Consider the following 13,413-nt stretch of genomic DNA (forward strand, 5'->3'; position numbering starts at 1 on the left):
AAAGTAACCAATCAAATCTCCTGAAAGAATAATTCAAGGAAGGGGCCAGCTTCCAAACAGCCAGCCTAAAGTGGCAACCTCAGCCACATAGTTACTTCTTTCTTCCCTTCCCTCTTCTTTTCTCCTCCCCCGCCCCTCCTTGTTTTTTTAAGACAGGGTTTCTCTGTGTAGCCCTGGCTGTCCTGAAAATCACTCAGTAGACCATGCTGGCCTCAAGCTCAGCGAGACCTGCTCACTTCTGCACTGCCCATCTTGCACTGCTGCCACTGCCACCACCACCCAGATGGTTCTTTGTTTAGAGTCTTGAAGGACACAGGAGTGAAGGGGTTGTAGCATCTTCCCCCACAATAAAGGAAAGAGAGCCACTGTGGCCAGGTATGTGACAGGGAGCCCTGTGTAGAGGTCAGAATAGGCCATCTTAGGAAGCTGTGAAAGTGAAGCCTCGATTGCAGTGGAGACCCCAAAATGTTGGAGGTGCCAGAGCTGTGGTATATCTGCCAAGGAATGCGTCAGACAGGCAGTGGAACCAGGCCAAGCGGAAAAAAATGTGTTGTAATCAGCAAAGCTGGAAGAGCGAAGCCATGTGAGTCCTTGGACTTAAGACACAGAATTACAGGAGCTAGAGTTTGCCCTGCTGCTTTCTGTCCGGTATTTCCTTACTTTATCCCATTACTCTCCTTTGGAATGATAATGTATATTCTATCCTGTCATATGTTAGAAGTATGCATTTTGCTTCTGTTTTTTATTTACAGGAGGTTATAATTAAAGGATTGCTGTGAGTCTCAGACTTTAGTCTTTTTTTTTTTTTTTCTTTTTTTGGAGCTGGGGACTGAACCCAGGGCCTTGCGCTTGCTAGGCAAGCGCCCTACCACTGAGCTAAATCCCCAACCCCCAGACTTTAGTCTTTTAAACTATGTTGAAACTGTCACCCACTGTGGAGACTTGTGAGGTTGGACTGGGCTAGGGATTATTCTTGTGATTTTTTTTTGGGGGGGGCTATTTTGATATTTTGTGTTACACAGTGGAACTGATTGGGAAGGACTAGGAGGTGTGGCCTTGTTGGGGGAAGCATGTCACTGTGGTAAGCTTGGAGGTTTCAGAAGCCCAAGCCAGCTATGTTTCTGGCTCCAGCTTGTGGATCAGATGTGAGCTCTCAGCTACTGCTCCAGAGCCACGCCCGCCTGCTGCTGTGCCCCCCACCATGGTGCTCGTGGACTCTCGCCCTCTGGAGCTGTGAGCCCCAAACTAAAGCTTTCTTTTATAAGTTGCCTTGGTCACAGTTTTTTTTTTTTTTTGTCACAGCAATAGAACAGTAACTGAGACATTCGTATACATAATTTAAAATATTAAAAATAGGGGGTTGGGGATTTAGCTCAGTGGTAGAGCGCTTGCCTAGGAAGCGCAAGGCCCTGGGTTCAGTCCCCAGCTCCGAAAAAAAAAAAAAAAAAAAAAAAAAAAACGAAAAAATATTAAAAATAAAGTAATTTTTAAAAATAAAAGTAGGTCAGGTGTGATGGCACATGCCTTTAATCCCAGCACTCTTGAGACAAGGCAATCAAATCTCTGTGAGTGTGAGGCCAGCCTGGTCTACATAGGACATCCAGGGCCATAGACGCTGTCTCAGTTAATTGATTAATTAGTTAATTAATTTTAAAGAGAGGCGGCTCAGAGCTTAAGAGCATGCACTGCTTTTGCAAAGGACCTGAGCTAGATTCTTATCACCCATGCTGCACGGTTCATAGCTACCTGTAACTTCAGCTCTAGGGAGAATCTGTGTCCATACACATGCACACACACACACACACACACACACACACACACTTATACTCTCACGATTTAAAAAAATAAAAAATTTTAAAAATAGGGGCTGGGGATTTAGCTCAGTGGTAGAGCGCTTACCTAGGAAGCGCAAGGCCCTGGGTTCAGTCCCCAGCTCCGAAAAAAAGAACCAAAAAAAAAAAAAAAAAAAAATTTAAAATAAATTAGTAAAGTATTGCAAGTTGATTGGGGTAAGGGAGATTCATGCCCTCACAGGTCGAACAATAGAGTGGCTTTGGTTTGATTTGTATCAATCTTTTTTAAACAAATCTCAACCATGGGGTTTGATGTCACACCACTTCCTCCCCTCCCCCTCGTGCTTGTGCATGAGAGGGGGGGGGAGGGGCTGGGGATTGAACAAAGGACCTTGTATGTAGTATGGCAAACACTACTTCTGACCTACACAGAGATCTGAGTTGGAGGCTACCCTGGTCTACAGAGCAAGTTCCAGGATAGCCAGTGCTACAGAGAGAAAACCCTCTGTTTTTAAAAAGAAAAACAAAAAACAAACAATACCCCACCAGAACAGGGACTGCAGATCCACGGCCCTCTGGATGGGCTGGGATGTGTGCCCTGATGCACAATCCACCTCACTTAGGTTTCCACCATGCCAAATTCTCTGTGTATTTTGTATCTGAGATCTAGGCCCCCTCTACTGTAACCTGGTGCTGTTCTCATTCCGGCCTTCTATCTGTCCCTGGCGGGCCCTGCCCCACCCTTTCTGACCTCAGGACTCTGGATTTATTTCCTTTATCTAAGATAACTCCCACTCACTTCTGGCTGGCTCCCATAGCCCAGGATGGCCTTGAAACTTGTGATCTTCCCCCCCCCCCCAATTTATCTCCTGGTTTAAACTACAGCTCAGAGTAGTCTCCCTCACCACCTTATCTAAAACAACCGACTTTATTATTTTTAAATTGCTCCTCTACGTGTATCCAGGTACATTCACGGTGCTGTAAAGTATGGAGCTCAGAGAACAACTTCCAGCAATGGGCTCCCTCCTCCTATCACGGGGGTCTTGGGGCTCACACTCAAGTCTTCAGATTTGGCGCCTTTACAGGCCAAAGCCATTTCACCAGCCCAAGCAACCTGTTTCTTCGTGTTATCAGAGGTTGCCGTAATTAGATTTAACTTGTTTACATTGATTTGTTGGCTGCCTTCCCATGTAGACTTCTCTAGAGAAAGAATCATGTTTGTCTTGAACAGAGTGATTTTCTCAGCTTTTAACCTGAGGACAAACATTTGCAAACGTAGTAAAAAAACAAGCTAGCGCTCCCTACAACCCCAGGGTGCTTTGCGGTGCCCGGTCCCTTCCGCTCAGCCATTCTCCTGTACAGGAGGCAGCCATGGCGCCCAGCCGGAATGGCATGATCCTGAAGCCCCACTTCCACAAGGACTGGCAGCAGCGAGTGGACACGTGGTTCAACCAGCCGGCACGCAAGATCCGCAGATGCAAGGCCAGGTAGGCGAAAAGCGCGCCGCATCGCCCCTCGCCCCGCGTCTGGTCCCATCAGGCCCATCGTGAGGTGCCCTACAGTTAGATACCACACCAAGGTCCGGGCTGGCAGGGGCTTCAGCCTGGAGGAACTCAGGGTGGCTGGTATCCACAAGAAAATGGCACGCACCATCGGCATCTCTGTGGACCCAAGGAGGCGAAACAAATCCACTGAGTCACTGCAGGCCAACGTGCAGTGCCTGAAGGAGTACCGCTCCAAGCTCATACTTCTCCCCAGGAAGCCTTCTGCTCCGAAGAAGGGAGACAGTTCTGCTGAAGAACTTAAATTGGCCACGCAGCTAACAGGACCTGTGATGCCCATCCGGAATGTGTACAAAAAGGAGAAGGCCAGAGCCATCACGGAAGAGGAGAAGAACTTTAAGGCTTTCGCCAGCCTTCGCATGGCCCGAGCCAATGCCCGGCTCTTCGGCATCCGAGCAAAGAGGGCGAAAGAAGCCGCAGAGCAAGATGTTGAGAAGAAGTAATGCGCGGCTGGAGAGTTGTAATAAATTTTCCATAAAGCAAAAAAAAAAAGAAAAGAAAAAAAAGAAAACAAGCTAGCATTACTAATAATCAAAACACTTGGACTCTGAGTCTACCAGTCTGCTGTCCCGAGATAACTCACTGTATCTCATCTTACAGTCAGATGTTTTTAATAAAGATTTTATTCTATATAAGTACACCGTAGCTGTCTTCAGACACCAGAAGAGGGCATCAAATCTCATTACAGATGGTTGTGAGCCACCATGTGGTTGCTGGGAATTGAACTCAGGACCTCTGGAAGAGCAGTCAGTGCCCTTAACCACTGAGCCATCTCTCCAGCCCCACCCCCCCTTTTTTTAGCCTGTGCTGGAGATCAAATCCAGGCTTAGTACATGCTAGGTAAACACTCTACCATTGATCTATGGTCCAGCTCTCCAGACGCCACTTTTTTTTTTCTTTTTTCTTTTTTTCGGAGCTGGGGACCGAACCCAGGGCCTTGAGCTTGCTAGGCACAGACGCCACTTTTTTGTATTAAGTCAGGGCTCTACTCCGTAGCCCAGGCTGGTTAGAAATGAACTATGTGATCTAGGCTATCATCTTCAAACTCACAGAGGTCCTCCTGCCTCAGATCCGTACAGGCACTCTGATTCCGTAGAGGAATCTGAGTATAAACTTAACATCTACTACACAGAGATGTGGAGAACTGATTTGAATCTCATTTATTCTGAGACAAGGTCTCACTGTGTAACTCAGCTAGCCTCCCAGTGCTGGGATTATGGAAACACAGCTCTACATCTGGCCTGAAGTGAACTTTAAAAGGCAAAATATCTAGGACTACAGAGACTGCTCAGCAGCTCAGAGCACTTACTCTGAGGCAGAGGCTGGCAGATCTTTATGAGTTCGAGGCCATAAAGACCAATTACAGACCAACTTCCAGGACAGCCAGGGCTGCACAGAGAACCTGGGTTAAGTTCTGAGCACCTACATGGCAGCTCACGACTAACTCCCTGTAACTGTAGTCCTACAAGAATTCATCACCCTCTTCTGGTCTGGCCTTCCTTAGGACTTGCACACTTTGTCTGTCTTTTGGTCTGTTTTGAGAATGAATCTTACTGTGTAACTCTAGCTGGCCTAAACATGTTGACTAGTCTGACTTCAAACTTGTGGGTCAAAAGTAAAATTTGATGATGATGATGATGATGATGATGATGATAGTGGTGGTGGTGGTGGAGGAGGAGGAGGAGGGAGAGGAGGAAGAAGAGGAGGAAGAGGAGGAGGAGGAGGGGCTGGAGAGATGGCTCAGCGGTTAAGAGCACCCGACTACTCTTCCAGAGGTCCTGAGTTCAATTCCCAGCAACCACATGGTGACTCACAACCATCTGTAAAGAGATCCCATTCCCTCTTCTGGTGTATCTGAAGACAGCTACAGTGTACTTATATATAATAAATGAATAAATCTTTAAAAGAAGAAGAAGAAGAAGAAGAAGAAGAAGAAGAAGAAGAAGGAGGAGGAGGAGGAGGAGGAGGAGGAGGAGGAGGAGGAGGAGGAGGAGAAGAAGAAGAATGCAGAGCTAGGCAGTGGTGGCACACACCTTTAATCCAGCATTCATACTCAGGAGGCAGAGGCAGGCAGATCTTTATGAGTTCGAGGCCAACTTGGTCTACAGACCAACTTCCAGGACAGCCAGGGCTGCACAGAGAAAACTTCTCTAAATCAATCAATCAATAGTAAAATGCAGGCCAGGTGACCCAGTATATGCCTTTAATCATAGCACTAGGGAGGCAGAGGCAGGCGGATCTGAGTTCAAGGACAGCCTGGTCTACAGAGTGAGTTCCAGGATAGCCAGAGCTATGAGGAGAAACCTTGTCTCGAAAAATGGGGGAAAAAAGTACCAGTGAGTAATGAACAAAGGTCCGTTCATGCTTTGCACTGCCCCAGTCTTCTCAAACCATTTCTCCTGCCTCAGCTGACTAAAGACTTAGGATCATGAGCACAGCACTCACCCACCCCTTTGGTTCGGTGCAAGAGTGCCTGTTTGGTAGGCACGAGGCCCTGAGTTGCATCCTCAGTGCCAATAAAAAGACAAAGAAGGTCTGTCGGAATGATTGCCCTGCATGCACAAGACTCTGGGAACATGCACGCCCAGGCGCGCACACACAGACACAGACACAAAATGATAAATATGACTTTCTTCCTTTTGTTTTTTGGTTTTGTTTTGTTTTCAGTTAAAAAGATAAGGTTTCACTCTGTGGTTCTGGGTGTTCTGGAACACATAGATCAAGCTGGCTCGAATTCACAGAGATCCATCCACCTGCCTCTGACTCATAGATCCCGAGATAAAAGGCATGCACCACCATTGCCCAGCAACTCTGCCTTCCTCATTTAAACTCTCACTCTGAACATTTGAACACAGTAGCATCCAGAAAGCTGTCTGTTGGGAGTGGCAGAAGGGAAGAAGCTAGTTTTAGCAACATAATGTCAACAGTAGCAGTCTGGAGATGACCATCAGTGATTATTTCTTTGTATCAGTATTTAATTTAATTTAATTTAATGTAGCTATGACATTGGCTTCCTTAGTTCATGTTGACCCAAAACCATGATTTCTTTTGTTTGTTTTTTTGTTTTTTTTTTTTTTTTAACTATTGTCCTGGAGTAGGAGTGGAGGGGTTGGGTCTCAGGTCAAGAAACTTCTTGGGTATGAGGTTGCCTGTGACTGCCTGATTCACAGTAATGGAACACCAGGCACAGCTTCCTCCAGTAACTGTCAGAGTAAAATTTGACGAGCAGGTGAATGCTAGGCATGTCCTGTGGGTCACTTCCTGTTTGTTGCATTTTTTGAGCCTTACCTCCAAGGTGATGGCAAGGGCAGACGAAGTTTACAAGGCTTGGCTTGACTCTCCTGGACAGAACTCCTTGTCGGTGGTGCCATCTGCAGGGCATAAAGGAATTTGCTAGGCATTTTCTGGGAATGGGAGGTATATTTTTTTCTCATTCTTCCTTCTCAGACTAAAATGTTCCTCCTGCCTTCCTTGATTCAATCTTTTACTCTTACTATCTACCCTCGACCACAGCATGGATCCTCCTTAAGTCTGAAAGACCCATCCATATTCGCTCTAATCTTTTAACAGGCAATAGATAAGGCAGGGCCCAAAGCTGATGGATCATCTGCTTCTCTGCTTGCCAATTAAATCTGTCATCCGTGAGATGAGTAACTGGAGTCCTCCCATTTTAACAATGACTTCTGGCAGAAGGTGAAGAATGAACGCTAAGCCCTGAGCCCATTTTAGCATGGTGAGCTTTTTGTTGTTTGTTGTTGTTTTTGTCTTTAGCAAATGCTTAAGGCTAATGAGATGCCAGTTTGACCACCTAAGTTTGACCCCAGAATCGATATGGTGGAAGAAGGGGACCATCTCTTGCTTTCTTTTTTTCTTTTAATTTATTTATTTAATGTATGTGACTACACTGTCACTGTCTTCAGACACACCAGAAGACAGCATCAGATCTCATTACAGATAGTTGTGAGCCACCATGTAGTTACTGGGAATTGAACTCAGGACCTCTGGAAGAGCAGTCAGTGTGGTTAAGTCAGTGGTTAAGAAACCACTGAACCATCTCTCCAGCCCCATCTCTTGCTTTCATGCTTACAGGGCCTGACAGGGTCCTATTAACACCTATGAGCAAGGCTACTGGAAATCTGCGGTGCAAGAGAAGAAGCGACCCGATCCGGGAGGTAAGGGGGCCTCATAACAGAACAAGAGCCAACTCTCTCTCTGACCCTTAACCCTTTGGGACTCCTCTTCTCCAGAAGGGCTTAAAGAGAATGGGAGGCGAATGTGTGAGTTTTATAAACCTTTAAAATGTACAGACATGGGTTGGAGAGATGGCTCTGAAGTTAAGAGCACTGACTGCTCTTCCAGAGGTCCTGAGTTCAATTCCTAGCAACCACATGGTGGCTCACAACCATCTGTAATGGGATCTGATGCCCTCTTCTGGTGTGTCTGAAGGCAGCTACAGTGTATATGATATATAAATATTTTTTAAAAATGTATGTACATTGACTATGAACAATGAAGATTTTAGGATGGCCACATACCCTTGTACTTTCCTGTGATCCTAGTATTTGGGAAGCTGAGGCAGAAGGAGTGCCATAAATTAAAAAACAAGCAAACAAAACAAAGCCAGGGTGTAGTGGCAGATGCCTTTTTTAGCCCACCATTTAGCCAGAGGCAGAGGCAGGAGGCAGAAGCAGAGGCAGAGGATCTCTCTTTCTCTCTGTGAGTTCCAGGCTCGCCTGGTCTACAGAGCTGGACAGCCAGGACTACACAGAGAAACCCTGTCTCAAAAACCCAAAACAAACAAAACCCCAAAACAGCAACTATAACCAACCATGCTTAGGAGGGAAATGATCATGATTTAATAATTTTGCAGCCTTCACTGGGTCACAGGCTTCACCAGGCACTGCAACCTCGATCTGATCCTCCTGCCTCCACCTCTCAAGTACTGAGATTATAGGCCTCAGCCGTCATGCCAGGATGAATGCAGGGCTAGGGTTCAAACCCAGGGCTTCATGAATGCGGGGCCAGCATTCTACTAAACTAAGCTACAAATGCACTTCTGCATCCCCACAGTTGTTGCTTTGAGACAGGGTCTGTGTGATCCTAGTGGTCCCAGAACCTAGTGTACGAGAGGCCTTCCTTGACTTGAGACTCACCTGTCTCTCTGCCTCCTGCACACTGATATTAAAAGCGTGTGCCACCATACCTGACACGATCTCCCTTGTGACGATGTTCCTTTCTGTAGGTGTGCGTGGGTGTGTGCACTCATAAGAATGTGAGCATGTGTGAAGGTCAGAGGTCATCCTCAATGTTTTCTCAGGAGCTGTCCACCTTGTTTTGGGTCCTTTCTAGACTTATTATATGTACACATGTGGCTAAGGTACAGGCACCAGAACGCAGTGGGGTCAGATCTCCCTGGAACTGGAGATAGTAAACCAAGAGATGTGAGTGTGGGCGAACTTGGGTCCTATGCAAAAAAATCTATACTGGATAGGCCATCTACTAGTCTCTACTGTGGTTTTTTAGATTGACCTCTCACTGGGATATGGGGCTTGACTGGGTTCGACTTCCTTAGCAAGCACAAAGGTATCTTCCTCTGCATATCCAGCCCCAGCTCACAGATGCCACCACACCTAGTTTGTAGCTTTGATTTGCTCCCCTTGGGACAGGGTCATTAAGACTCAGGTGGGCCAGCCTTGTATTCCTGATCCTCCAGCTTTTATTTCAGGGCTTTAATCCCACACGTGGGAGGCAGAAGCAGCCCTGGGATACATACTGAGAGATCAAACAGTGGATCAGCAGTGCAACATTTGTCTAGCATGCCTGAGGCCTTGTTTGAAATTTGTACCAAATATCCTCAAGCCTAGTGGTGTACATGGATTCCTTCCAACCTTTACCTATGTCCCCACATCCTGGAATGCAGTCCCTACCAGTAGACATGGACCATGTTCTTTCTTTGGCTTGTTCCTAGTAGGAAACGACCAGTTAAAGGTCACCCCTGTAGACTTTCCTTTAGCACTGAGGGTCAAACACAACTTCCCTCCTGGGTTTGGTAAGCCCTAATCTTCAACCTGGAATCGGGGCCTTTATATCACCTTCAAAGTGTTTGCAGTTCACAGCCCTCACACCCTCCCCAAGCTCTATGTAAGCCTGGACTTAGCATAGATATTAAAGGAAATCACAGACCAGCCTCAAGGACCATCTGACATGGCAAATGTTTTAGGTAGTGTGCAGTCAGAGAAGCTAACATGTCATACAGACTTTCTCAGTCTAGTGCTCCCCTAGCACACAAGAAGCCACGAATCACCCAGGTAGTTACCTCTAATTACTATCATAGGGATTAAAACAGGAGGGGCAGGCCTAGGCTGATCTAGGATACAAGAGGTTTATCCTAAGTAAAAAGTACACAAAGACGAATTCTTTTCTTAAAGCTTTTACTTTGAGACGTCATGGGAAACTTAAGAGGTACACATGGAGAAGACATGATCACAGAAGGGAAACAGCATAGAAGCATCGATGCCTGCAGCTAGTGCTGGAGCTGGAGTTGAGTTTGACATGATACAGGGACTGCAGGAATGAACTAGTATTCCTCTCCTTCTTCCTCACCCTCACCCTCCACAGAATCCACACCAACCTCCTCATAATCCTTCTCTAGGGCAGCCATGTCCTCACGGGCTTCAGAGAACTCTCCCTCCTCCATGCCCTCACCCACATACCAGTGCACAAAGGCACGCTTGGCATACATCAGATCAAACTTGTGATCCAGGCGAGCCCAAGCCTCAGCAATGGCTGTGGTGTTGCTCAGCATACACACAGCTCTCTGGACCTTGGCCAGGTCGCCACCAGGTACCACAGTGGGAGGCTGGTAATTAATGCCAACCTTGAAGCCAGTGGGGCACCAGTCCACAAACTGGATGCTGCGCTTGGTCTTGATGGTGGCAATGGCAGCATTGACATCTTTGGGGACCACATCACCACGGTACAGCAGGCAGCAAGCCATGTATTTACCATGGCGAGGGTCACATTTCACCATCTGGTTGGCTGGCTCAAAGCAGGCATTGGTGATCTCTGCTACAGAAAGCTGTTCATGGTAGGCTTTCTCAGCAGAGATGACAGGGGCATAAGTGGCCAGAGGGAAGTGGATGCGAGGGTAGGGCACCAGGTTGGTCTGGAATTCTGTCAGATCAACATTCAGGGCCCCATCAAATCTGAGGGAAGCAGTGATGGAAGACACAATCTGGCTAATAAGGCGGTTAAGGTTAGTGTAGGTTGGGCGCTCAATGTCGAGGTTTCTACGACAGATGTCATAGATGGCCTCATTGTCTACCATGAAGGCACAATCAGAGTGCTCCAGGGTGGTGTGGGTGGTGAGGATGGAATTGTAGGGCTCAACCACAGCAGTGGAAACCTGGGGGGCTGGGTAAATGGAGAACTCCAGCTTGGACTTCTTTCCGTAGTCGACAGAGAGCCTCTCCATCAGCAGGGAGGTGAACCCAGAGCCAGTTCCCCCACCAAAGCTGTGGAAAACCAAGAAGCCCTGGAGACCCGTGCACTGGTCAGCCTGTGGGAGAAAAGGACATATAATGTCTTATTACCAGGGCATACACTATTTCAATTCCTTTAGACTGTGAGCCATCTCTACCTGATAGGAAAGACCTGACACATTTTGACAGATACCAAGACACCCTCCCACTGCATTTTAAACCCATCCACATAGGGTATTTACCAGCTTGCGAATTCTGTCCAAGACAAGGTCAATGATCTCCTTGCCAATGGTGTAGTGGCCACGGGCATAGTTATTGGCAGCATCTTCCTTGCCTGTGATGAGCTGCTCTGGGTGGAAGAGCTGGCGGTAGGTGCCAGTGCGAACTTCATCTGAAAAAGGAGAAGACGTCAGCCATCACCACCAAGGACCCCACAAGCTCACTCACCCTTCCGGGTCTGGAGAGACATTCTGAGTATGTGACCAAGAAGGACTGCCCCAGGGAAGCCCCCAGTCCACTTACCAATAACTGTGGGTTCCAGGTCTACGAACACCGCCCGGGGCACGTGCTTGCCAGCTCCTGTCTCACTGAAGAAGGTGTTGAAGGAGTCATCTCCTCCCCCAATGGTCTTGTCGCTTGGCATCTGGCCATCAGGCTGGATGCCATGTTCCAGGCAGTAGAGCTCCCAGCAGGCATTGCCGATCTGGACACCAGCCTGGCCGACGTGGATGGAGATGCACTCACGCTGTGGAAGGGAAGGAAGAAAAGAATATTAGCAATGTTGCAAGCAATTGAGTTCTTAGTGGCACAATGTGACAAATTCGGCCACTTAGGCGTGGTTACGGCTTTCCCTTTCTGAATACCAATATACAAAGGCCGTTCATCTACCGTCTCAGCTCTACTTTTGCTCTGGTGTCCAGATTTCAGAACAATTCTAGGCACAGGAAGCACTCAGCTGGAGCAGGGCAGGGAGGTGCCTCGCTGCAGGGACAAGGGGCTGGGCTCTGCCGCAGGTGGTAAAGGAGCAATTTTGAGAGCATGCGCCTTGAGCAGCCTGGAGGCTGTTGGCTTTCAGCTTCCTCTATTTGTAGGCACAGAGTTCAGCTCCTCCACATCTGTCTTGGTTCAGCAGGGGATTATCAACTGCTGCGATCCGATTTCTGTTCCCTCAAAACACGTCAATGTCATCATCTGGTCCCACCCAAATTTCTGACTGGAGATTTGAGGGAATATTGCCCAAATTCCTTATTGCTTTCATTAAAAGCAAAAAGGTCGTGGCTGAGATTGCAACTCGGCAGTAGCTGGTTTAGGATGGTAGAGATCCTACGTTTGAACTTCAGCTTAAAACAGGGATCCAACTGGAGACACACCCAAACGAATTAAACCCGCAGTGCCTCAGCGCGCACGCGCACACTGCGGAGGCTCTTCCCGCCGCTCTCAGGCGGGAATGTAACGGTTGCGCATGCGTCCTTTGTCTCCGGCGCCTTCCCGCCCCCGCCTTTTCGCGCTAAAGAGGAAGTGAGGGCGGGGAAAAGCCGCGCGCGCCCGAAAAGCAGCAAGCAAGTCAGGGATGGGGGAAGGGCCCCCGCGGGAAGACAGCAGTCTGAAAGCGCCACGCTGCAGGTTTTGCGCAGGGTGTGATGATTGGAGACCGGATTCCAGAGAGATCCGAGTGCTTCCCTTCTGCCCCAAACCACGGACGTCCCCAGCATCATGGGGCCCAAGCTCTTCCGCACGCGCACCCCTCGATCATAGCCCCGGGCGAGCTCCTCCCTCCCCTCCATCTCCCCTCTCCAGACCAAACCACTCACCATGATAGCTACGGGTTAGAAGGCGAGGGTGATAGAAGCAGACACCGGGTCCCGGTTACCGTTCCCGACAACTAAGAGTCGAGGTAAGTAACGCAATGAGGCGGAGGCGCCCGCGCCGGAGCCTCTTAAGTAGCAGCTGAGGAGGGGCGGGCGCGACCGCTGGTCACGGTCCCTCCCCGGACCAGCCGCGTCCATTGGGCGCCCGGCCTGACCGCCGCAGAGGCGGGCTCGGCTCCGAGCCCCCTCCCTGCGTGGGCCCGCGGGGCGGGGCCGCCGCCGCCGGGGCGCGCGCCTTGCTGCAGCCAGGGGCGCGCCGCTGCAATGCGGGGCGGCAGCGGGAGCTGCGGCAGAGGTAACTAGGGGAGATTCACACTATGTGGGCGAACCCTGGAACCTGGCCGGCCCGCAGTTTTAAAGGTGAAGAAGCATCCTAAAATGCTTGTGGTCCAGATAGCTCGGTTGATTCTATTCATGTGGTCACACTGGATGAGTGAGTTTTATCTTGCTCCTTGCTTCCTTTAACGCCTGTGCATTTTGAACTTACCTGCGGTGAAAGCCCCCTTTGAAGGCGAGTCGCCATACTTGATACATTGCTCGTCCTCGATACTAAGGGTATCAAGTACTGGAAGCACTTTCAATCACCCAAGGAAAGGGTGGTAGTAGCTAAGCATGAAATATTGAGCTTATTGAAGTAAGGGCAGAGTAGGCCCCATCTTTAGCCTTAAGCTATCAACTGGATGGAATAACCTAAGTAAGGACTCTTTGA

The 13,413-nt window shown here is 48.6% G+C and overlaps 2 protein-coding genes and 1 pseudogene across 6 annotated transcripts in view; 2 read left to right on the plus strand and 1 right to left on the minus strand.

The window, feature by feature from the left end:
• Positions 1-13,413, plus strand: part of Tuba1c (tubulin, alpha 1C) — a 441,616-nt gene that overhangs the window by 322,865 nt on the left and 105,338 nt on the right. The window lies entirely within an intron of this gene.
• Rpl13-ps3 (ribosomal protein L13, pseudogene 3) lies at positions 2,769-3,990 on the plus strand (annotated as a pseudogene).
• Tuba1b (tubulin, alpha 1B) lies at positions 9,768-12,749 on the minus strand. Its single transcript, NM_001044270.3, has 4 exons — positions 12,648-12,749; positions 11,359-11,581; positions 11,079-11,227; positions 9,768-10,913 (listed from the first exon to the last, which is right to left on the minus strand). Exons 1-4 carry the CDS (start codon positions 12,648-12,650, stop codon positions 9,933-9,935), a joined length of 1,356 nt encoding a protein of 451 aa, NP_001037735.1. The 5' UTR covers positions 12,651-12,749; the 3' UTR covers positions 9,768-9,932.

The sequence above is a fragment of the Rattus norvegicus genome, chromosome 7, assembly GCF_036323735.1.
Source record: "Rattus norvegicus strain BN/NHsdMcwi chromosome 7, GRCr8, whole genome shotgun sequence".
In the NCBI taxonomy this organism is placed as follows: Eukaryota; Metazoa; Chordata; class Mammalia; order Rodentia; family Muridae; genus Rattus; species Rattus norvegicus.

What these genes read in the sequence shown, in the direction of transcription:
- Tuba1b (NM_001044270.3), bottom strand. An exon ending in CCTGGAACCCACAGTTATTG is followed by an intron (nt 11,228 to 11,358) that starts GTAAGTGGACTG and finishes CTCCTTTTTCAG; the next exon opens with ATGAAGTTCGCACTGGCACC. An exon ending in TGGACAGAATTCGCAAGCTG is followed by an intron (nt 10,914 to 11,078) that starts GTAAATACCCTA and finishes TTTCTCCCACAG; the next exon opens with GCTGACCAGTGCACGGGTCT.